Here is a 21,259-nt window from a genome sequence, read left to right as displayed (position 1 = left end):
CTATCACTCCAGTGTTAATGCTAAATTGTAATTGTAATTATTTCACCTCTATGGTCTATTTATTGCCTTACCTCCCTACTCTTCTACATTTGCACACACTGTACATACATTTTTCTATTGTGTTATTGACTGTACGTTTGTTTATGTGTAACTCTGTGTTGTTGTTTTTGTCGCACTGCTTTGCTTCATCTTGGCCATGTCGCAGTTGTAAATGATAACTTGTTCTCAACTGGCCTACATTGGTAAATAAAGGTGAAATAATAAATAAATAAATAAATACTTAAAAACACACCGACAGACTTGGATACAGAATGAGCACTCAGATTAACAATATTTAATAAAAGTATAGTTTTTTTATTCATTAACTTAACATTTGATGAAGAGCAACAACAGGCACGATTTTCAAATAGATAAATAAATACATTCATAAATAGGCCTACATAAATAAATAACCTTGATGAATAAATAAATACATGTATAATATTGCTGTTTGACATTGCACATTGCATGATTGTAGAATAGAAGGCTTTTAAGCACAATTGTAAAACACAATAGTAAAAAAGATCTGCAAGTTCAAATTCATGTTCTGTTGGACCACAGAAGGCTATCAGAGTTGTGTTTCAGAATGAATTCTAGGGTGTACAGGAGCTCTTTTCGAACCACTTCCCAGGCGCAGTAACTGAAATTCTGTGAAAATAAAAAGAAACTGTTAGGGCAATGTAGGGTAATATTGTCCTATGTAGAGATATTATCAAAACAATGTCTCTATTTGTTTTCAACCTATATTCTACCTTTTCTTTTAGGACTGCTGCAATGTTCCCAAAGTACGTCTTCAGGCCCTCTGCCCTGATGGGATAATCACTTGTATCCACACTGCCCATCATCTGACAGAAAGAAAGAAAGAGGCAGGCGATGAATAATAATTAAAATGCATCCATTATAGTGTATTTGCTTGTACCCTACTTTTTATTTTAGGACAGCTGCGATGTTCATAAAGTACGTATTCAGCGCCTTTGCCCAGACTAGATAATCGTGTGTATCCACACTCCCCATCATCTGACACAAGAAGAAAATAATTCAAATGTCACCATACCACACTTAAACAGTTAAGCTATCTGTATTGGCATAGGTAGGTACTCACACATTTGCTCTCTTCAATCTGACGGTAGATAATGTTCTGAAAATACTCCAACTTCTGTTGGTCCCACATTGTCGGCAGTTCGTCAGTTCCAAACAATGTGTCGATGTTCTTCAATGTCTCATAAATTGCCTTAGCACCACTGCTGCTCAACTGAAACGGACAACAGCAATAATTTCAAACAACATAAATGGCAGTTTAAAGTTTTCTACTTTCTAATCCTAACGGTTTCAAATACTCTTTCATGCTGTAAAGAACACTTGGATATGCTCGCGTGCCCTTACCTGTGGCGCGCCGGAGGTTGCAAATGCGGTGGCTGGGAATGACATGACCACATTCTCCTGCAGGCACTCCAGAGGAAAACGACCCCCCTGAAAGAAAGAGAAAACAAATTTTTCACGTTGAGCTATTCAGTTCAACGTAGTTGGATAATACATCTCAAGTCAAAAGTAATTAAAAAACTGTACCATGTCTCTCAGTAGGTTGTGGGTTGTTCGCACCAGCTGTCCTTGTAGCTGGCAAGGCATGGGCATCGAGAAAACTTGCACGAGGCAGAGGAAGGCGCTCATCCAAGTGATAGTCTGAATTGCCATTCTTAGGGTAGTTAGATGATCTGTTGAAGATGGTCATTGTTAGTTGAATATAATCCTGAAAATAATGAATTGAAGCCTGAAGCAATGATCAAATGATAGCATGTTGTTGACTCACCTGTTGCCAGTCAGAATGTGGTTTGTGTTCTGATTCCATATCTGCGGATTATTTTAAATAGTGAGGATTGAAAGGATGTACACAAAGTGAAAGGGTGTCTCGCTAAATTAAGAGTTGAAATGAATGAATTTGGGAAAGTTTTGCCAAGTGAACCGCAATACCGGATTTCTCTTTTCGTGTGCTCCACTTCCCTCTCATCATGTTTCGAGTTTTCCTTCATAGGAGGCACATTGTCCTAAGTAGGTTTAAAAAATGTAACGTTGCTAAGAAAGACAGGGAGAAGGAGAGAGAGAGAGAGAGAGAATCGACCGCATAACTTTACAATGAATGCAGTCGACCTCTTCATGTCTTTCTCAACACCAAAATTAAACTAATAGCACTTTAATGAACTAAGGGAAGACCTACTACAATGTTTGTTTGTTAATTACAAAACTGCTATTTGCATGTTTGTTTGTTTCTCACTCTCTCTGTGTGTCTGTGAGAGAGGGAGTGAGAGATGATCATTTAATATGATCTCGTTCTGTTTGCATCTTCTGTCTTTAATCCCATTCATGTCTATACATTCGAATTAAACTGTTGATATTAATTGAAGATTATATAGAAATTAACCAGCATTTTTATGACGTGTGTATCTGAATAATCAGGCTAACATTAACATTTGACCTTTTATTACTTACGATAAATTAAATTACCCAATGTGCTAACGTGTTGTGATAACATTATCGTAGGCTTAGTAGAAAAATACCTAAATCTTAATTCCTAATAATGCTACATCTCATCGTCTTGGATATGCTTAGTTAAAGGGGCAATTTCTGTGATTGCTACATCCAATTTTGGACTTTTAAATGAATGATACACAGGCTACCTATTGAATCTTGAAGAATATATAACTTTTAAAGGGCTCATGAGCTCAGTCCACCTGTCTAACCTCAACAGAACCCCAAATGTACTTTTTTATGACATTGTTTGAAACGATTTCCATCTAAACAAACACTGTATAGCTTGAAAATGTATTTGAAACTATAATGTTGATCTCTTGGATGGTCATTACTTGAATCAATAGCTCTCTGACAGCGGTTACTTTTCTGGAACCCCATCCCCCATCTATTTACCAGAATAGTAGTTGAGTGACCACTATGGTGTTGTTTTGAACTGTAGATTGCCTATAAACAAATGAATGCATGAAAGACTGAATGGATGAATAAATGGATGACTGAATATATAAATGAATGAAAAAAACTATATGATAATAGATGCATGTATTATGTCAATTAATAGTGTTATAAATAAATAAATACATAGCCTTCACATATAAATAACTCATTCAGTCAGTAAATATATCAGCTATCAATCTATTAGCCGGATCAGAAACATGTCACATGTCTCCAATGATGATTATGTGTTTGTCCAACAGACCTCTTCTTCCTCATGGCTTGACTCTGCTGTCGAGGAATTTCTTGAACTGCACCAGGTTGTCGCGAACCTCCACTCGCGTGATCTCCCATTCGCATGCACTGTGTTCCTGGAGAGCACACAATATATATATATTTTTTCCCACTAATTTCAACCCCAGCAGGTGCTTTGACACCACAACGGCGCTTGGAAGTTCCCAGTTTCATATGTGATTTGTGGCAGTGAAATGCATCCTATTTGTGGTGATGTAGAATTTGCTCAGATTCATTTATCCTCTATTCGAGAGCATTTGATATTGGACCCACCCAGTGGCGACCGGTTTTCCAAGCGAGCCCCACCTGTTTTGAGCCCCACCTGTTTAACCACAACAACAAAAAAGTTAACATTTGATTATCTTTTTTTGTTGTTGCCTGTTTAACTTGTTATTTTGGCATTAATACATTTCACATATCAGTTTATTAACAATGTTAAAAAACAACAACAATCATTGAGTTGATAAAGCTGCATACAAACATTGTCCCATTTTTGCTTTCTCGAGTAAGGCAGTTCCAACATGCAGGTGTTTTAGCCTAGCTCAGTGATTTCTGTGGTGGTGTGGCAGCCAGCCAGCCACAAACAAACACTACACTGCACAAGAAGTTGGAAATCTCAAATTCAACAATGAGTGGATTGGAAGGAATCAGTGGCTGTGGGTGTTCGGTCCAAGTCTGGGTTTAAGGTTCTCTTTTCCAAGCTTAAAAGGATAAATATTCAACATTGGCCATGCTGTCAATCCAGCACGACTTCTGCCGTGTTCAAAACAACTGGAAACTCTGAGCTGTGAAATCTCAGACTTCAGTGAGTTCAAGACAACTCGGATCTCTGAAAAAAAATAGCTCTGACTGAGAAAATAGGTTTTGAACGGTCAACTAACTCATAATTGCAAGTCGGGAACTCGGGCTTTCTAGACCTCTGACGTGCAGATTACTGACGTCATGATTCGACTTAGTTTTTTTCAGAGTTCCCAGTTGTCTTGAAAGCACCATAAATCCAGAGAACACCAGACTTGGATGACATGGATTGATGACAAAATTTGAATACTAATTTCGTCTCCTTTCATCTCATAATTTAGCATACGTGTTCTGGTGCACATGTAGCCTATAGTCTGTTTTAGAGAAATGTCATCATCGAATATCGTAAGAGCTTTCATTGTCTGTTTATAAGCCCCGTTTTATAATCCCAAGGTTCTGGTTTGGTGTATAAGAAAAACACTGTGAATAAGGTTGAATGATTCCCTTTATAAGCCCTAATTCTCAATGGGTGATTCTTAATTATGCGATTGTGAAATTTAACAGAAAAACGTAATGAAAGTGAACATTTTTCATACAAGTCTATGCAAAGAATTACATTTGGTCATCTATAAGTCTTTGCTAGGTAAAGCCCCGCCTTATCTCAGATCACTGGTCACCATAGCAACACCAACCCGTAGCACGTGCTCCGGCAGGTATTATTTCTCCCCTTTGGCCTATTTATTGCCTTACCTCTCTACTCTTCTACATTTACACACACTGTACATACATTTTTCTAACGTGTTATTGACTGTACGTTTGTTTATGTGTAACTCTGTGTTGTTGTTTTTGTCGCACTGCTTTGCTTCATCTTGACAATGTCGCAGTTGTAAATGATAACTTGTTCTCAACTGGTTAAATAAAGGTTAAATAAAAAATAAATACATAGAAACACAACGACAGACTTGGATACAGAATGAGCACTCAGATTAACAATATTTAATAAAAGTATTAATTTTTATTAACTTAACATTTGATGAAGAGCAGCAACAGGCACGATTTTCAAATAGATAAATAAATACATTCATAAATAGGCCTACATAAATAAATAATCTTGATAAATAAATAAATACTTGTATAATATTGCTGTTTGACATTGCACATTGCATGATTGTAGAATAGAAGGCTTTTAAGCACAATTGTAAAACACAATAGTAAAAAAGATCTGCAAGTTCAAATTCATGATCTGTTGGACCACAGAAGGCTATCAGAGTTATGTTTCAGAATGAATTCTAGGGTGTACAGGAGCTCTTTTCGAACCACTTCCCAGGCGCAGTAACTGAAATTCTGTGAAAATGAAAATAAACTGTTAGGGCAATGTAGGGTAATATTGTCCTATGTAGAGATATTATCAAAACAATGTGTCTATTTGTTTTCAACCTATATTCTACCTTTTCTTTTAGGACTGCTGCAATGTTCCCAAAGTACGTCTTCAGGCCCTCTGCCCTGATGGGATAATCACTTGTATCCACACTGTCCATCATCTGCCAGAAAGAAAGAAAGAGGCAGGCGATGAATAATAATTAAAATGCATCCATTGTAGTGTATTTGCTTGTACCCTACTTTTTATTTTAGGACAGCCGCGATGTTCATAAAGTACGTATTCAGCGCCTTTGCCCTGACTAGATAATCATGTGTATCCACACTCCCCATCATCTGACACAATAAGAAAATAATTCAAATGTCACCATACCACACTTAAACAGTTAAACTATCTGTATTGGAATAGGTAGGAACTCACACATTTGCTCTCTTCAATCTGACGGTAGATAATGTTCTGAAAATACTCCAACTTCTGTTGGTCCCACATCGTCGGCTGTTCGTCAGTTCCAAACAATGTGTCGATGTTCTTCAATGTCTCATAAATAGCCTTAGCACCACTGCTGCTCAACTGAAACGGACAACAGTAATAATTTCAAATAACATAAATGGCAGTTTAACGTTTTATACTTTCTAATCCTAACGGTTTCAAATACTCTTTCATGCTGTAAAGAACACTTGGATATGCTCGCGTGCCCTTACCTGTGGCGCGCCGGAGGCTGCAAATGCGGTGGCTGGGAATGACATGACGACATTCTCCTGCAGGCACTCTAGAGGAAAATGACCCCCCTGAAAGAAAGAGAAAACACATTGTTCCCGTTGAGCTATTCAGTTAAACGTAGTTGAATAATACATCTCAAGTCAAAAGTAATTTAAAAAATGTACCATGTCTCTCAGTAGGTTGTGGGTTGTTCGCACCAGCTGTCCTTGTAGCTGGCAAGGCATGGGCATCGAGAAAACTTGCACGAGGCAGAGGAAGGCGCTCATCCAAGTGATAGTCTGAATTGCCATTCTTAGGGTAGTTAGATGATCTGCTGAAGATGGTCATTGTTAGTTGAATATAATCCTGAAAATAATTAATTGAAGCCTGAAGCAATGATCAAATGATAGCGTGTTGTTGACTTACCTGTTGCCAGTATATTGCAAATTTCCTCCAGTCAGAATGTGGTTTGTTGTCTGATCCCATATCTGCGGATTAACTTAAATAGTGAGGATTGAAAGGATGTACAAAAAGTGAAAGGGTGGCTCGCTAAATTAAGAGTTGAAATGAATGAATTTGGGAAAGTTTTGCCAAGTGAACCGCAAGACCGGATTTCTCTTTTCGTGTGCTCCACTTCCCTCTCATCATGTTTCGAGTTTTCCTTCATAGGAGGCACATTGTCCTAAGTAGGTTTAAAAAATGTAACGTTGCTAAGAAAGACAGGGAGGAGGAGAGAGAGAGAGAGAATCGACCGCATAACTTTACAATGAATGCAGTAGACCTCTTCATGTCTTTCTCAACACCAAAATTAAACTAATAGCACTTTTATGAACAAATGGAAGACCTACTACTGTGTTTTCTTGTTAATTACAAAACTGCTATTTGCATGTTTGTTTGTTTCTCACTCTCTCTGTGTGTCTGTGAGAGAGGGAGTGAGAGATGATCATTTAATATGATCTCGTTCTGTTTGCATCTTCTGTCTTTAATCCCATTCATGTCTATACATTCGAATTAAACTGTTGATATTGATTGAAGATTATATAGAAATTAACCAGCATTTTTATGACGTGTGTATCTGAATAATCAGGCTAACATTAACATTTGACCTTTTATTACTTACGATAAATTAAATTAACCAATGTGCTAATGTATTGTGATAACATTATCGTCGGCTTAGTAGAAAAATACCTAAATCTTAATTCCTAATAATGCTACATCTCATCGTCTTGGATATGCTTAGTGAAAGGGGCAATTTCTGTGATTGCTACATCCAATTTTGGACTTTTAAATGAATGATACACAGGCTACCTATTGAATCTTGAAGAATATATAACTTTTAAAGGGCTCTTGAGCTCAGTCCACCTGTCTAACCTCAACAGAACCCCAAATGTACTTTTTTATGACATTGTTTGAAACGATTTCCATCTAAACAAACACTGTATAGCTTGAAAATGTAGTTGAAACTATAATGTTGATCTCTTGGATGGTCATTACTTGAATCAATAGCTCTCTGACAGCGGTTACTTTTCTGGAACCCCATCCCCCATCTATTTACCAGAATAGTGGTTGAGTGACCACTATGGTGTTGTTTTGAACTGTAGATTGCTTATAAACAAATGAATGCATGAAAGACTGAATGGATGAATAAATGGATGACTGAATATATAAATAAATGAAAAAAACTATATGATAATAGATGCATGTATTATGTCATTTAATAGTGTTATAAATAAATATATACATAGCCTTCACATAGAAATAACTCATTCAGTCAGTAAATATATCAGCAATCAATCTATTAGCCGGATCAGAAACATGTCACATGTCTCCAATGATGATTATGTGTTTGTCCAACAGACCTCTTCTTCCTCATGGCTTGACTCTGCTGTCGAGGAATTTCTTGAACTGCACCAGGTTGTCGCGAACCTCCACTCGCGTGATCTCCCATGCGCATGCACTGTGTTCCTGGAGAGCACACAATATATATATATTTTTTCCCACTAATTTCAACCCCAGCAGGTGCTTTGACACCACAACGGCGCTTGGAAGTTCCCAGTTTCATATGTGATTTGTGGCAGTGAAATGCATCCTATTTGTGGTGATGTAGAATTTGCTCAGATTCATTTATCCTCTATTCGAGAGCATTTGATATTGGACCCACCCAGTGGCGACCGGTTTTCCAAGCGAGCCCCACCTGTTTTGAGCCCCACCTGTTTAACCACAACAACAAAAAAGTTAACATTTGATTATCTTTTTTTGTTGTTGCCTGTTTAACTTGTTATTTTGGCATTAATACATTTCACATATCAGTTTATTAACAATGTTAAAAAACAACAACAATCATTGAGCTGATAAAGCTGCATTCAAACATTGTCCCTTTTTTGCTTTCTTGAGTAAGGCAGTTCCAAAATGCAGGTTTTTCATCCTAGCTCAGTGATTTCTGTGGTGGTGTGCCAGCCAGCCAGCCACAAACAAACACTACACTACACAAGAAGTTGGAAATCGCAAATTCAACAATGAGTGGATTGGAAGGAATCAGTGGCTGTGGGTGTTCGGTCCAAGTCTGGGTTTAAGGTTCTCTTTTCCAAGCTTAAAATGATAAATGTTCAACATTGGCCATGCTGTCAATCCAGCACGACTTCTGTCGTGTTCAAAACAACTGGAAACTCTGAGCTGTGAAATCTAAGACTTCAGTGATTTCAAGACAACTCGGATCTCTGAAACAAACTAGCTCTGACTGAGAAAATAGGGTTTGAACGGTCATCTAACTCAGAACTGCAAGTCGGGAACTCGGGCCTCTTTCCGGACCTCTGACATGAAGATTACTGACGTCATGATTCGACTTTGTTTTTTTTCTGAGTTCCCAGTTGTCTTGAAAGCACCATAAATACAGAGCACACCAGACTTGGATGACAAAGATTGATGACAAAATTTGAATACTCATTTTGTCTCATTTCAGCTCATAACTTAGCATACGTGTTCTGGTGCACATGTAGCCTATAGTCTGTTTTAGAGAAATGTCATCATCGAATATCGTAAGAGCTTTCATTGTCTGTTTATAAGCCCCGTTTTATAATCCCAAGGTTCTGGCTTGGTGTATAAGGAAAACACTGTGAATAAGGTTGAATGATTCCCTTTATAAGCCCTAATTCTCAATGGGTGATTCTTAATTATGCTATTGTGAAATTAATCAGGAAAACGTAATGAAGTGAACATTTTTCATACAAGTCTATGCAAAGAATTACATTTGGTCATCTATAAGTCTTTGCTAGGTAAAGCCCCGTCTTATCTCAGCTCACTGGTCACCATAGCAACACCCACCCGTGGCACGTGCTCCGGCAGGTATTATTTCTCCCCTTTGGCATATTTACTGCCTTACCTCCCTACTCTTCTACATTTACACACAGTACATACATTTTTTATAATGTGTTATTGACTGTACGTTTGTTTGTGTAACTCTGTGAGGTTGTTTTTGTCGCACTGCTTTGCTTCATCTTGACAATGTCGCAGTTGTAAATGATAACTTGTTCTCAACTGGCCTACCTGGTTAAATAAAAAATAAATACATAAAAACACAACGACAGACTTGGATACAGAATGAGCACTCAGATTAACAATATTTAATAAAAGTATAATTTTTTTATTAACTTAACATTTGATGAAGAGCAACAACAGGCACGATTTTCAAATAGATAAATAAATACATTAATAAATAGGCCTACATCAATAAATAACCTTGATAAATAAATAAATACTTGTATAATATTGCTGTTTGACATTGCACATTGCATGATTGTAGAATAGAAGTTTTTAAAATCAAACACAATTGTAAAACACAATAGTAAAAAAGATCTGCAAGTTCAAATTCATGTTCTGTTGGACCACAGAAGGCTATCAGAGTTGTGTTTCAGAATGAACTCTAGGGTGTACAGGAGTTCTTTTCGAACCACTTCCCAGGCGCAGTAACTGAAGTTCTGTGAAAATAAAAATAAACTGTTAGGGCAATGTAGGGTAATATTGTCCTATGTAGAGATATTATCAAAATAATGTGTCTATTTGTTTTCAACCTATATTCTACCTTTTCTTTTAGGACTGCTGCAATGTTCCCAAAGTACGTCTTCAGGCCCTCTGCCCTGATGGGATAATCACTTGTATCCACACTGCCCATCATCTGACAGAAAGAAAGAAAGAGGCAGGCGATGAATAATAATTAAAATGCATCCATTATAGTGTATTTGCTTGTACCCTACTTTTTATTTTAGGACAGCCGCGATGTTCATAAAGTACGTATTCAGCAACTTTGCCCTGACTAGATAATCACGTGTATCCACACTCCCCATCATCTGACACAAGAAGAAAATAATTCAAATGTCACCATACCACACTTAAACAGTTAAACTATCTGTATTGGCATAGGTAGGTACTCACACATTTGCTCTCTTCAATCTGACGGTAGATAATGTTCTGAAAATACTCCAACTTCTGTTGGTCCCACATTGTCGGCAGTTCGTCGGTTCCAAACAATGTGTCGATGTTCTTCAATGTCTCATAAATTGCCTTGGCACCACTGCTGCTCAACTGAAACGGACAACAGCATTAATTTCAAATAACATAAATGGCAGTTTAAAGTTTTCTACTTTCTAATCCTAACGGTTGCAAATACTCTTTCATGCTGTAAAGAACACTTGGATATGCTCGCGTGCCCTTACCTGTGGCGCGCCGGAGGCTGCAAATGTGGTGGCTGGGAATGACATGACGACATTCTCCTGCAGGCACTCCAGAGGAAAATGACCCTCCTGAAAGAAAGAGAAAACACATTGTTCCCGTTGAGCTATTCAGTTAAACGTAGTTGGATATTACATCTCAAGTCAAAAGTAATTTAAAAACTGTACCATGTCTCTCAGTAGGTTGTGGGTTGTTCGCACCAGCTGTCCTTGTAGCTGGCAAGTCATGGGCATCGAGAAAACTTGCACGAGGCAGAGGAAGGCGCTCATCCAAGTGATAGTCTGAATTGCCATTCTTAGGGTAGTTAGGTGATCTGCTGAAGATGGTCATTGTTAGTTGAATATAATCCAGAAAATAATGAATTGAAGCCTGAAGCAATGATCAAATAATAGCATGTTGTTGACTTACCTGTTGCAGTATATTGCAAATTTCCTCCAGTCAGAATGTGGTTTGTTGTCTGATCCCATATCTGCGGATTAACTTAAATAGTGAGGATTGAAAGGATGTACAAAAAGTGAAAGGGTGTCTCGCTAAATTGAGAGTTGAAATGAATGAATTTGGGAAAGTTTTGCCAAGTGAACCGCAAGACCGGATTTCTCTTTTCGTGTGCTCCACTTCCCTCTCATCATGTTTCGAGTTTTCCTTCATAGGAGGCACATTGTCCTAAGTAGGTTTAAAAAATGTAACGTTGCTAAGAAAGACAGGGAGAAGGAGAGAGAGAGAGAGAGAGAGAGAGAGAGAATATCGACCCCTTAACTTTACAATGAATGCTCAATGTTTGTTAATCACAAAACTGCTATTTGCTTGTGTGTGTGTGTGTGTGTGTGTGTGTGTGTGTGTGTGTGTGTGTGTGTGTGTGTGTGTGTGTGTGTGTGTGTGTGTGTGTGTGTGTGTGTGTGTGTGTGTGTGTGTGTGTGTGTGTGTGTGTGTGTGTGTGTGTGTGTGTGTGTGTGTGTGTGTGTGTGTGTGTGTGTCTGTGAGAGAGGGAGAGATGATCATTTAATATGGTCTCGTTCTGTTTGCATCTTCTGTCTTTAATCCCATTCATGTCTATACATTTGAATTAAAATGTTGATAATAACTGATGATCAAATAGAAATCAACCAGCATTTTATGACGTGTGTATCTGAATAATCAGGCTAACATTAACATTTGACTATTTATTACTTACGAGAAATTAAATTAACCAATGTGCTAACGTGTTGTGATAACATTATCGTAGGCTTAGTAGAAAAATACCTAAATCTTAATTCCTAATAACACTACATCTCATCGTCTTGGATATGCTTAGTTAAAGGGGCAATTTCTGTGATTGCTACATCCAATTTTGGACTTTTAAATGAATGATACACAGGCTACCTATTGACTCTTGAAGAATATATAACTTTTAAAGGCCTCATGAGCTCAGTCCACCTGTCTTACCTCAACAGAACCCAAAATGTACTTTTTTATGACATTGTTTGAAACAATATACATCTAAACAAACACTGTATAGCTTGAAAATGTAGTTGAAACTATAATGTTGATCTCTTGGATGGTCATTACTTGAATCAATAGCTCTCTGACAGCGGTTACTTTTCTGGAACCCCATCCCTCATCTATTTACCAGAATAGTGGTTGAGTGACCACTATGGTGTTGTTTTGAACTGTAGATTGCCTATAAACAAATGAATACATGAAAGACTGAATGGATGAATAAATGGATGACTGAATATATAAATGAATGAAAAAAAAGATATGATAGTAGATGCATGTATTATGTCAATTAATAGTGTTATAAATAAATAAATACATAGCCTTCACATATAAATAAATCAGTCAGTCAGTAAAAATATCATGAATCTATTAGCCAGCCTCAGGGACATGTCACATGTCTCCAATGATGATTATGAGGTTGTCCAACAGACCTCTGCTTCCTCACCACTTGACTCTGGAGTCGACTTCGTCACAGCTTGACCATGGTGTCGAGGAATTTTTACAACTGCACCAGTTTGTAGCGAAGCTCCGCTCCCACGATCTCACATGCGCATGCGCTGTGTTCCTGGAGCGCAAACAATACATGCATTTTTCAATGGACTCAACCACAACAGGTGCTTCGCCAACGCATCCGACGATACATAAAAACGGTGCTTGGAAGTTCCAAGTTTAATCGAAATTCATCCAATTTGTGGTGATCTATAACTTTTCCTCTGATTAATTTTGCCTATTTTCGAGTACATTTGATATTGGATCCACCTTCTGTTTCAAGATGGTGTTCAGCTTGTAGAAATACGTTTTCAGAGACCCTTTGCATGCGCTCCAGGAACACAGCGCATGCATTTTTTCAGTCAACTCAACCACAACAGGTGCTTCGCCAACGCATCCGACGACACAAAAAAAACGTCACTTGGAAATTCCAACTTTCAGCGAAATTCATCCGATTTGTGGTGACCTATGATCAATTCCTCTGATTAATTTAGCCTATTTTCGAGTGCATTTAATATTGGATCCACCTTCTGTTTCAAGATGGTGTTCAGCTTGTAGAAATACGTTTTCAGAGACCCTTTCCCTGAAGTAACTGACCCTCCATCTCCAGAGGATGACCCAACACCACACCCGACCTGAAGAGTGAATTAGTTCCGTTTTAAGAAAAGTACTGGGGGAAAAAAAAATATCGCTTAGATTAAATCACAAATTAAAGACCTATGCCAATTATTGTCTGCCCCCCAAATATAACTTAGGCTACAACATGAGGGATCATACTTACGCATCCCTCCAATTTCTTAACTTAACTAGTTCACCTGTTTTTGAACAGGTTCCGTGTTTCTTTGTTCCATGTGACAGGCTGTTAAATAACTGGGCCATATATTCCAAAGCCTCTAATGCAACCACAGAGACGTCCTAGCCCTGTATGTCTCATAAATTCTATGGTTAAACTTCCAATTTATCATTTTGAAATTGCAAAAAATCATACACTCTAGTTTATTCTATCCAAATCTTGCTACATGATACACTTCAGTATCTTACCTGTGTGTTCTTGTAAACATGCTCTGGCAACATGCGCTCGACTTTTCTTTTAGACACAGAACTGGAAATTGTCTACCTTGAAATGAGGTCATATCAATATCAAAAAGTGAACTGTATTGGAATAGTATCCAGAAATGAAACATTGTGGTACAGAGAGTGAAAGCATTGGTTACATAAAACGTCCTATAATACAATAAAATAAATGGAGGTCTAATAATGAGATATATTGAGCATCAAATTGTGCACATCAAATAGCGGACAGGTGTAAAAATAGCGCACTAGCACATGAACTGCGTCCACCCGCACAGATCGGATGCTGTCGTGTATAAGTAGAACAGAACAGGGTCAGGATACTCAACCATATCAAGGCTAGCATTAATATTTGAATATTTCGTCGATCGGAGAGACTAGCAGTCCTACAAGAATAATCCAATGTCCCAATGTGTTGTGATAACATTATCGTAGGTTAATCAATTTTAAAATCCTCATGAGGTTAGTTCAACTACTGTCTTACCTCATCAGAACCCAAAATTAGAAATGTTTATGCTATTGTTTGAAACCATGTAAATAAATAAAAAACACTGTATAGCTTCCAAATGTAGTTCAAACAATCCCATAACTTTAATCTCATAGATGGACATTCCTTTCATCCCTAGCTCTTTGACAACGATTACTTTTCTCCACCCCCAATCCTCGGCTATTTAGAAAAATAGTGGTTCAGTGACCGCTTTGGTGTTGTTTGAACTGCAGACTGCTACTTTAAAAAAGTCAGTCTATAAACAAATTAATGCATGAAAGAATGAAAGGATGAATGTCTGAATATATAAACGAATTAATAAAAATGATGACGGAATAATTATTTATTATCATTTCATTATAAAGGAATAAATATATTATATAATATAAATATTATTTCATTATAAAGGAATAAATACATAGCCTTCACATTTACATGTCAGTCAACCAATGTTTATAAATAAATCATTCAGTCAGTAATTATATCAGCTGTCAATCTATTAGCCGGGATCAGAAACATGTCACATGTCTCCAATGATGATTATGTGGTTCTCCAACAGACCTTTTCTTCCTCATTGCTTGACTCTGCTGTCGAGAAATTTCTTGAACTGCACCAGGTTGTCGCGAACCTCCAATCGCGTGATCTCCAATGCGCATGTGCCGTGTTCCTGGAGAGGACACTATATATATATTTTATTTCTTCACTCAACTCAACCACAGCAGGTGCGCTTCCAACGCGTCCCATGACACCACAACAGCGGTTGGAAGTTCCCAGTTTCGTATGTGATTTGTGGCAGCGAAATGCATCCTATTTGGGGTGATGTAGAATTTGCTCAGATTACTTTATCCTCTATTCGAGTGCATTTGATATTGTATCCATCCAGTGGCGACCGTTTTTTCCGAGGGAGCCATTCCTGTTTAACAACAACAACATAAAAGTAGACATTTGATTAAGTTTTCTTGTTGTTGCCTGTTTTACTTGTTATTTTGGCATTAATACGTTTCACATATCCGTTTATTAACAATGTAAAAAAATAAAATAATAATAATTGCGTTAACGTAGCATGTCCATGATGATAAAATGTTATAGTATTAGGAATTATGATTTAGGTAATTTTCTAATAAACCTACGATAGTGTTTTTACAACACATTGGCATATCGGTTTATTCTTGTAGGACTGCTAGTCTCTCCGAACGACGAAATATGAAAATAATAATGCTAGCCTGATTATTCAGATACAGACGTCGTAAAATGCTGTCGAATTTCTATTTCATTTCTATTCAATCATCAGTTATTATCAACAGTTTAATTCAACTGTATAGACATGAATGGGGTGCAGATGATGCAAACATGAAGTGTTCTGTGTGGCTCCGCTGTTAGAGCATGGTGCTTGCAATGCCGGTGCTGTGGGTTTAACTTCCACGGGGGACCAGTTAAAAACGTAATACAAGTGTATGCACTCACTACTGTAAGTCGCTCTGGATAAGAACGTCTGCTAATGACAAAAATGTAAATCATCATCTCACAGAGAGAGATATTGGTTGACTGATATGATTTTATTTTTTCATAATAACATTGAATAAAAAATACATGTATCTACTCATCTTGTTTTCATATGCATATATTCATTGATTGATTCATTCTTTCATGCATTAATTTGTTTGTAGACAGACTTATTTTTAAAGGGGCTATCTGCAAATCAAACAACAGGAAAGTCCCACCCCGCAAATGATTTTCTAAAAAGCAAAGGGATGGGGTTGGAGAAAAGTAACCACTGTCGAATTCATAGAGGGCAGGATGCAAGGCCGGACAATCAATGAAATCAAAATGAGACTATAGTTTTAATCACATTTTGAGGATGTAAAGTATTTGCTTACAATTAGCTCAATTATTTACGAACAATGGAGTAAATTAATCTTATAATTTGGGTTCTGATGGGGTACGACAGTTGAACTTTGAGGCATTTAAAAGTTATATATGCCTATTCTTCAAGAATCAATAGCAATATAGAATTAATTTAAAAGTCCCAAAATGGAAGTACCAATCGCATATTGACCCTTTAACGTACACTGTATAAAAAAAGTTTTTTTACGATACTTAACTGTTAATTAATACATGTTTTTTCTGTATTTATGAATAATGGTAGAATACTGTGAAATTATAGGTATGAACTTATTTTTAACTGTCGTCGTGTAAAATAATAGGAAATGTCAGTAAATGAGAAATACATTTAAACTTCCTGTATTTTTACAGACTTGACATCCCTTTTTCACAACAATAAGCTGTAGAAATACAGTAATATACATTATAAAGAAACAACTATATTTACCATTGTTTTATGGATATTTACTTTAGTTTTACATTCCAAATGCAGATAATTATAGTAAAAAAAAACTATTTCGGATGTTTATAAACATGATAAAACTATGCAAGAGAATGTAAAAAGAATGCTGTCGTCTGAGATTGTAGTGCTATTGATCACTACATTACAAACATTAACTGTAAAATGACGAGTATTTACAATACCTCAATGAAAGTGAATGCATATAATTTAACAGATACTGACTGTTATTTAACTGATTAAGCCAGTTATTTTATTATTGTTTATTAATTGCAAAGTACAGATTTTCAATGTTTAAGAACAGATAAATAATCATAAAAATTATGGATATTAAACATTTAGGTACATATAAGTGTCTTATATCGGTTGAAAGCTTATTGTTATTATTGTTAATCTAACTGCACTGTCTGATTTACAGTAGCTTTACAGCGAAAGCATGCCATGTGATTGTTTGAGGACGGCGCTCCACATCAAAATATTTTTCCACTGGCACACGATTCATAAATTCACAAATAGCAATGAAATATTCACTTACTTTTTGAAAATCTTCCTGAAAATCTTCCTTCGATTTGTCATCCAAATGGTCCCAGCTTTAACATGTAGTGTCGTTTTGTTAGATAAAATCCTTTTTTATATCCCAAAAAAGTCTGTTTAGTTGGCGCCATCGATTTGAGTAATCCACTCGTTCAACGTGCAGAAAAAAGCTATTCGAAAATCTACCCATAATCTTTGTTTCAACAAGTCAAAACATGTTTCAATTTACTCCTCAGATACCCTGAAATGTAATCAAACTATAACATTTCTTATGAAAAGAAGTATGTTCAATAGGAAACCGATTTTAGCAGGTGAGTCCTGTCTTCATAGCGCCAACACGAATTACATACAGAAAGTGTCTCTGTACTAAAACTGATATTTCTTATTCGTTTTGGAAGTTACAAGCCTGAAACCTTGAACATAGACTGCTGACACCCTGTTGAAGCCATAGGAATTGCATCATGGGAGCTAATTTACAGTATGCACTTATACTTGCCATTGTAAGAGCATGGTCTCTCAAAATAAACAATTCTGGTTGGTTTTTCTTTGGATTTTCTCCTACCATATCCATTGTGTTATATTCTCCATTTCTACAAACTTCAAAGTGTTTTATTTCCAATGGTACCAATTATATGTCTATCCTGGCTTCAGGGCCTGAGCAACAGGCAGTTAACTTTGGGCACGTCATTCAGGTGGAAATTTAGAAAAAAAAGGGCCTAGCCCTAAGAAGTTTTAATGTTACATGTCATTCTCTTTATTTGAGAATAATGGTCAGATGTTGCTAAAATTACAAAGATAAGCCTACATCCCGGGTGGCTCTGTGTTCAATCTAAGTCTGCGTTATGGTGGCCAGAGTTCGAATACTGTTCGTTGCATTTCAGACTACGCCCGGGGTGTCTGCCAGGGGCGGCGCAAATTGGTACAGCGATGCCCAGGCTAGATGGGTTAGTAGTCGGACACAATTAATCTGCGTGATATAAAGGGCTAACGCCTGATGTCTGAGTCAAATTCATTGCGATACTGTTTTGCGGGACTTCGCTGTGGTGCGTTTGGTGTACCGCATGCATTCAACATTTTCAAGTTGTGAGTTGCTTTACGATTGCGGTGGTACAACCGAAAGTTTGTAGAAAGATACAAATAGGCTATGTTTAAAAAGAAGGCTCTTTATCTCTTTTTAGATGGCTAAGTCGCTGCTTTGAAGCCTATCTGCGTTACGGTGGCCAAAGTTCAGTTGGGACATTTCCAGCTATGCCTGGATCCCCAGCATTGGGTGGTGCCTGGGCTAGGAGAGTTAAAAGTCGGACTAACGCCGGGCACCTGTGAGCTCCATTGCGGAAATATAGTTGGTGAATGTGTAATCCTCTCTCGTATATACCGACTAAAGTCTACTGTGTTGAACGAGCAGTTTAGTAGAAGTCGGACGGCTTTGTGAATTGTTCTATGAGGAAGCATGCGAGTGCCCTTGACTATCCCGCACCTACTGAGGAGTTGCTGACAAGGCTGGGTCAGCGGGGAATAAGAAATGACTAGTTGGGACCAACTATACTTCCGCGATTTAACTCACATGTGTCCGACCTGCACAAGAAGAGTCGCTATTAGACGACTTGGCAAGGTGTGCTAGTCCCACTTTTATACCCTGCACCGGGCAGAGCAGTACCAATTTGTGCTGACCCGTGCTGATACTCTAGGGATAGTCGGAAATGTCATGACCAGGATGGAATCACTGTGATGCAGATGCCCTCTACACCACACGGACCCCCGGTCCAAGTTATCGGTCCAAATCTCCCGTAGGTGTTAAATTGGGATGAGCTTTGGTTACTACAAAGTTCAGGTCATTTTACAACTCATCCAACCATTCAGTGACACCTGGTGCCCTGTGGATGGGGGAATTGCCATCCTGGAAGAAACCCCTCGCATATGAGGACAAGCGAACCCAAACCATGCCAGGAAAATGCCTGTGTTGAAGCATCTCCCTTCTTATGTTTCTCCACTCACTTATTCAGATCTTTCCTTTAATTTGTCAGAATAACAGCACTTTTAGAGTTCCATCCCACCATTTAATGCAAACATGACTATTGGGAAAGTGTTTTCTGTTGCATTGATTGTTCACAAAAAAAGAGCTGTGAATATGTACAATAGTCTCAGTTCCATCCTGCTTTTGCCTTGATACAGCTAGCTGGTTTGCATTCCTACTGACATTTCCGAGGTCGATTATGTCCTCATAGCTGCTTTGATCAGGTAGCTAGGATTTGTGTGACACTTGAGGGGCGCATCTGCCTAGTTGTCTTGAGACTAGGTAGGCATACCGGTAAACCGCTACTTGGAAAGGTAGACTCTAACAAGCGAACTAATGATAATAGTTGGTTTGAATTGGTTTGAATTCATATAGCCAAACTCAACTGCTTTAGTTAGCTAGTTTTGTGGGCACAGTAGACAGGAAAAATCATAATCAAGTTTTGATTTAGCATATGGCAGTCTGGTTTTGACCAGTTTCAACACCACCTTTCCCATTTGCCCTTCTGTGGCCCAATTAACCTTTATCAAGCTAGATTGTCAACTGCTTACTAGCTACCTAGCCAGTAGGCAGATCTAGCATATGGTTGTATTGCATTTAGGCTTCAGTACGAATCTATCCAGCTAGCTAGCTAGAATACTTATTTCAACTATTTAAGGTTTATTGCCATCAAAGTGACCATACAGAGTTGCCTACTTTTACCAGTGTGAGATTGTGCTTACATGTTTCTATGTAATATAGGTAGACTGCATTCTACCTTGACTCTCAGGTAGAAGACCATGCTATTTTGTCATTTTTTGACATTAATATCACCACTTCATCAATTTCGTCCTCATCAGAGTATGAATCATTATGATCATTCATTATGATCCAACATTGTCTTCCATATCGGCTATTTCAAAGTCACCATCCTCTACGTCACCCTTCGGAACTATTAAAAAGGTTAGTGTAATTAAATACTAGTAAATATTTCACATTGCATTTTGCCATTTCCATTAGAAACCATTTGACAACGAATCAGAAACACGTTGGAGGCGTCGTTCAAACGTCTGCGCACACAACTGGCGCCAATTGAATTCAGCAGGCAGCAGCTTGCAAGATGCATTGATAGGAGAGCGGATATCTATCATACCAAGGTGAGTATTACCACCAAATGTTTGCTTAATTGTTTAACCTACAGTTTAAATAGTTGACTAAATTGCTAGATGTGCAGCTCATTAACGTTGTGTTATATTTGTTAGCTAATATTGTGGAGTTTGTGGTTGGCTGCTCACACATTAGCAAGATAGCTAGCTAATACTACCCGAGCTAGCTACCAACCAGACCTTCGCTAGCTAGCTGCAAGCCAGCTAAGATAAGCAAAGTTTTTTTTTGTAACATATGCTTACATTTAAAGTTTTATTAGTTCTGAATTTTGAAGTATTTACAGTCAGCTATTTAGCTAGATTGCTAGCTGCAGTTCATAACCTAGCTGGTGTGTTAACTTACTAACTAGCGTATGCTAATCTTGCTAGCTTGCCAGCCAGGTAGTTTGCTGTAAGCCAATCCCACCTGATAACATATGTTTTTCTCTCTCTTTCCCCTTCAACAGTTACTTGAATTGAAATTGAGGAAATTCCCTGCAATCCTCAAACTCAAATTATTCGGTTCATTCAGTGAGTTCTCCTCATGATGATGCTGAAAGTCTGTTCGGTGTAGATCTTATTGATGAAGGGTCAGAGGATAAACTGAACCCAGCTGTTATGAAAAGTCTGTAAATATAAAAACGATGTGTATGTTTTACATGAAGTTACAGGCCAAATATCTATTTCCCTCCTCTACGATACAAATGACTGTTGATGAGATTTAAAGTCGTAATGGACTTAGTCATCAGTCAACTCAAGGTTGCTCTTCAGTCTAATACTAACTTGACAGAGTCAGCAATTGAAAGTGTTTTAAGACCTTGGAGGACACCGATTTGCATGCATCCTGTAGCTCTACTTTATCAACAGAATATATGAGAAGGCAGTATTTCCA

The 21,259-nt window shown here is 37.7% G+C and overlaps 3 protein-coding genes across 3 annotated transcripts; all 3 read right to left on the bottom strand.

The window, feature by feature from the left end:
• Window positions 1-579: 579 nt before the first annotated feature.
• LOC129832721 (interferon alpha-6-like) lies at window positions 580-1,731 on the bottom strand. Its single transcript, XM_055896719.1, has 5 exons — window positions 1,606-1,731; window positions 1,423-1,509; window positions 1,142-1,291; window positions 792-884; window positions 580-687 (listed from the first exon to the last, which is right to left on the bottom strand). Exons 1-5 carry the CDS (start codon window positions 1,729-1,731, stop codon window positions 580-582), a joined length of 564 nt encoding a protein of 187 aa, XP_055752694.1.
• A 3,534-nt stretch (window positions 1,732-5,265) lies between these two features.
• LOC129832722 (interferon alpha-6-like) lies at window positions 5,266-6,424 on the bottom strand. Its single transcript, XM_055896720.1, has 5 exons — window positions 6,292-6,424; window positions 6,109-6,195; window positions 5,828-5,977; window positions 5,478-5,570; window positions 5,266-5,373 (listed from the first exon to the last, which is right to left on the bottom strand). Exons 1-5 carry the CDS (start codon window positions 6,415-6,417, stop codon window positions 5,266-5,268), a joined length of 564 nt encoding a protein of 187 aa, XP_055752695.1. The 5' UTR covers window positions 6,418-6,424.
• A 3,548-nt stretch (window positions 6,425-9,972) lies between these two features.
• Window positions 9,973-11,124, bottom strand: LOC129832723 (interferon alpha-6-like). The gene is made up of 5 exons (XM_055896721.1): window positions 10,999-11,124; window positions 10,816-10,902; window positions 10,535-10,684; window positions 10,185-10,277; window positions 9,973-10,080 (listed from the first exon to the last, which is right to left on the bottom strand). Exons 1-5 carry the CDS (start codon window positions 11,122-11,124, stop codon window positions 9,973-9,975), a joined length of 564 nt encoding a protein of 187 aa, XP_055752696.1.
• Between the last annotated feature and the right edge of the window lie 10,135 nt (window positions 11,125-21,259).

This window comes from Salvelinus fontinalis, chromosome 34 (genome assembly GCF_029448725.1).
Source record: "Salvelinus fontinalis isolate EN_2023a chromosome 34, ASM2944872v1, whole genome shotgun sequence".
Classification (NCBI taxonomy): Eukaryota; Metazoa; Chordata; class Actinopteri; order Salmoniformes; family Salmonidae; genus Salvelinus; species Salvelinus fontinalis.
This window is presented reverse-complemented; position numbering and strand designations above follow the sequence as displayed.

Excerpts from the sequence above, each read along its gene's own strand:
- LOC129832723 (XM_055896721.1), bottom strand. The coding sequence starts at position 11,124 with ATGGCAATTCAGACTATCACTTGGATGAGCGCCTTCCTCTGCCTCGTG. Across the intron at positions 10,685-10,815 it reads CAGCCTCCGGCGCGCCACAG|TTGAGCAGCAGTGGTGCCAA; the intron begins GTAAGGGCACGC and ends TGTCCGTTTCAG. Across the intron at positions 10,278-10,534 it reads AGATTGAAGAGAGCAAATGT|ATGATGGGCAGTGTGGATAC; the intron begins GTGAGTACCTAC and ends TCTTTCTGTCAG.
- LOC129832721 (XM_055896719.1), bottom strand. The coding sequence starts at position 1,731 with ATGGCAATTCAGACTATCACTTGGATGAGCGCCTTCCTCTGCCTCGTG. Across the intron at positions 1,292-1,422 it reads CAACCTCCGGCGCGCCACAG|TTGAGCAGCAGTGGTGCTAA; the intron begins GTAAGGGCACGC and ends TGTCCGTTTCAG. Across the intron at positions 885-1,141 it reads AGATTGAAGAGAGCAAATGT|ATGATGGGCAGTGTGGATAC; the intron begins GTGAGTACCTAC and ends TCTTTCTGTCAG.
- LOC129832722 (XM_055896720.1), bottom strand. The coding sequence starts at position 6,417 with ATGGCAATTCAGACTATCACTTGGATGAGCGCCTTCCTCTGCCTCGTG. Across the intron at positions 6,196-6,291 it reads ACAACCTACTGAGAGACATG|GGGGGTCATTTTCCTCTAGA; the intron begins GTACATTTTTTA and ends TCTTTCTTTCAG. Across the intron at positions 5,978-6,108 it reads CAGCCTCCGGCGCGCCACAG|TTGAGCAGCAGTGGTGCTAA; the intron begins GTAAGGGCACGC and ends TGTCCGTTTCAG.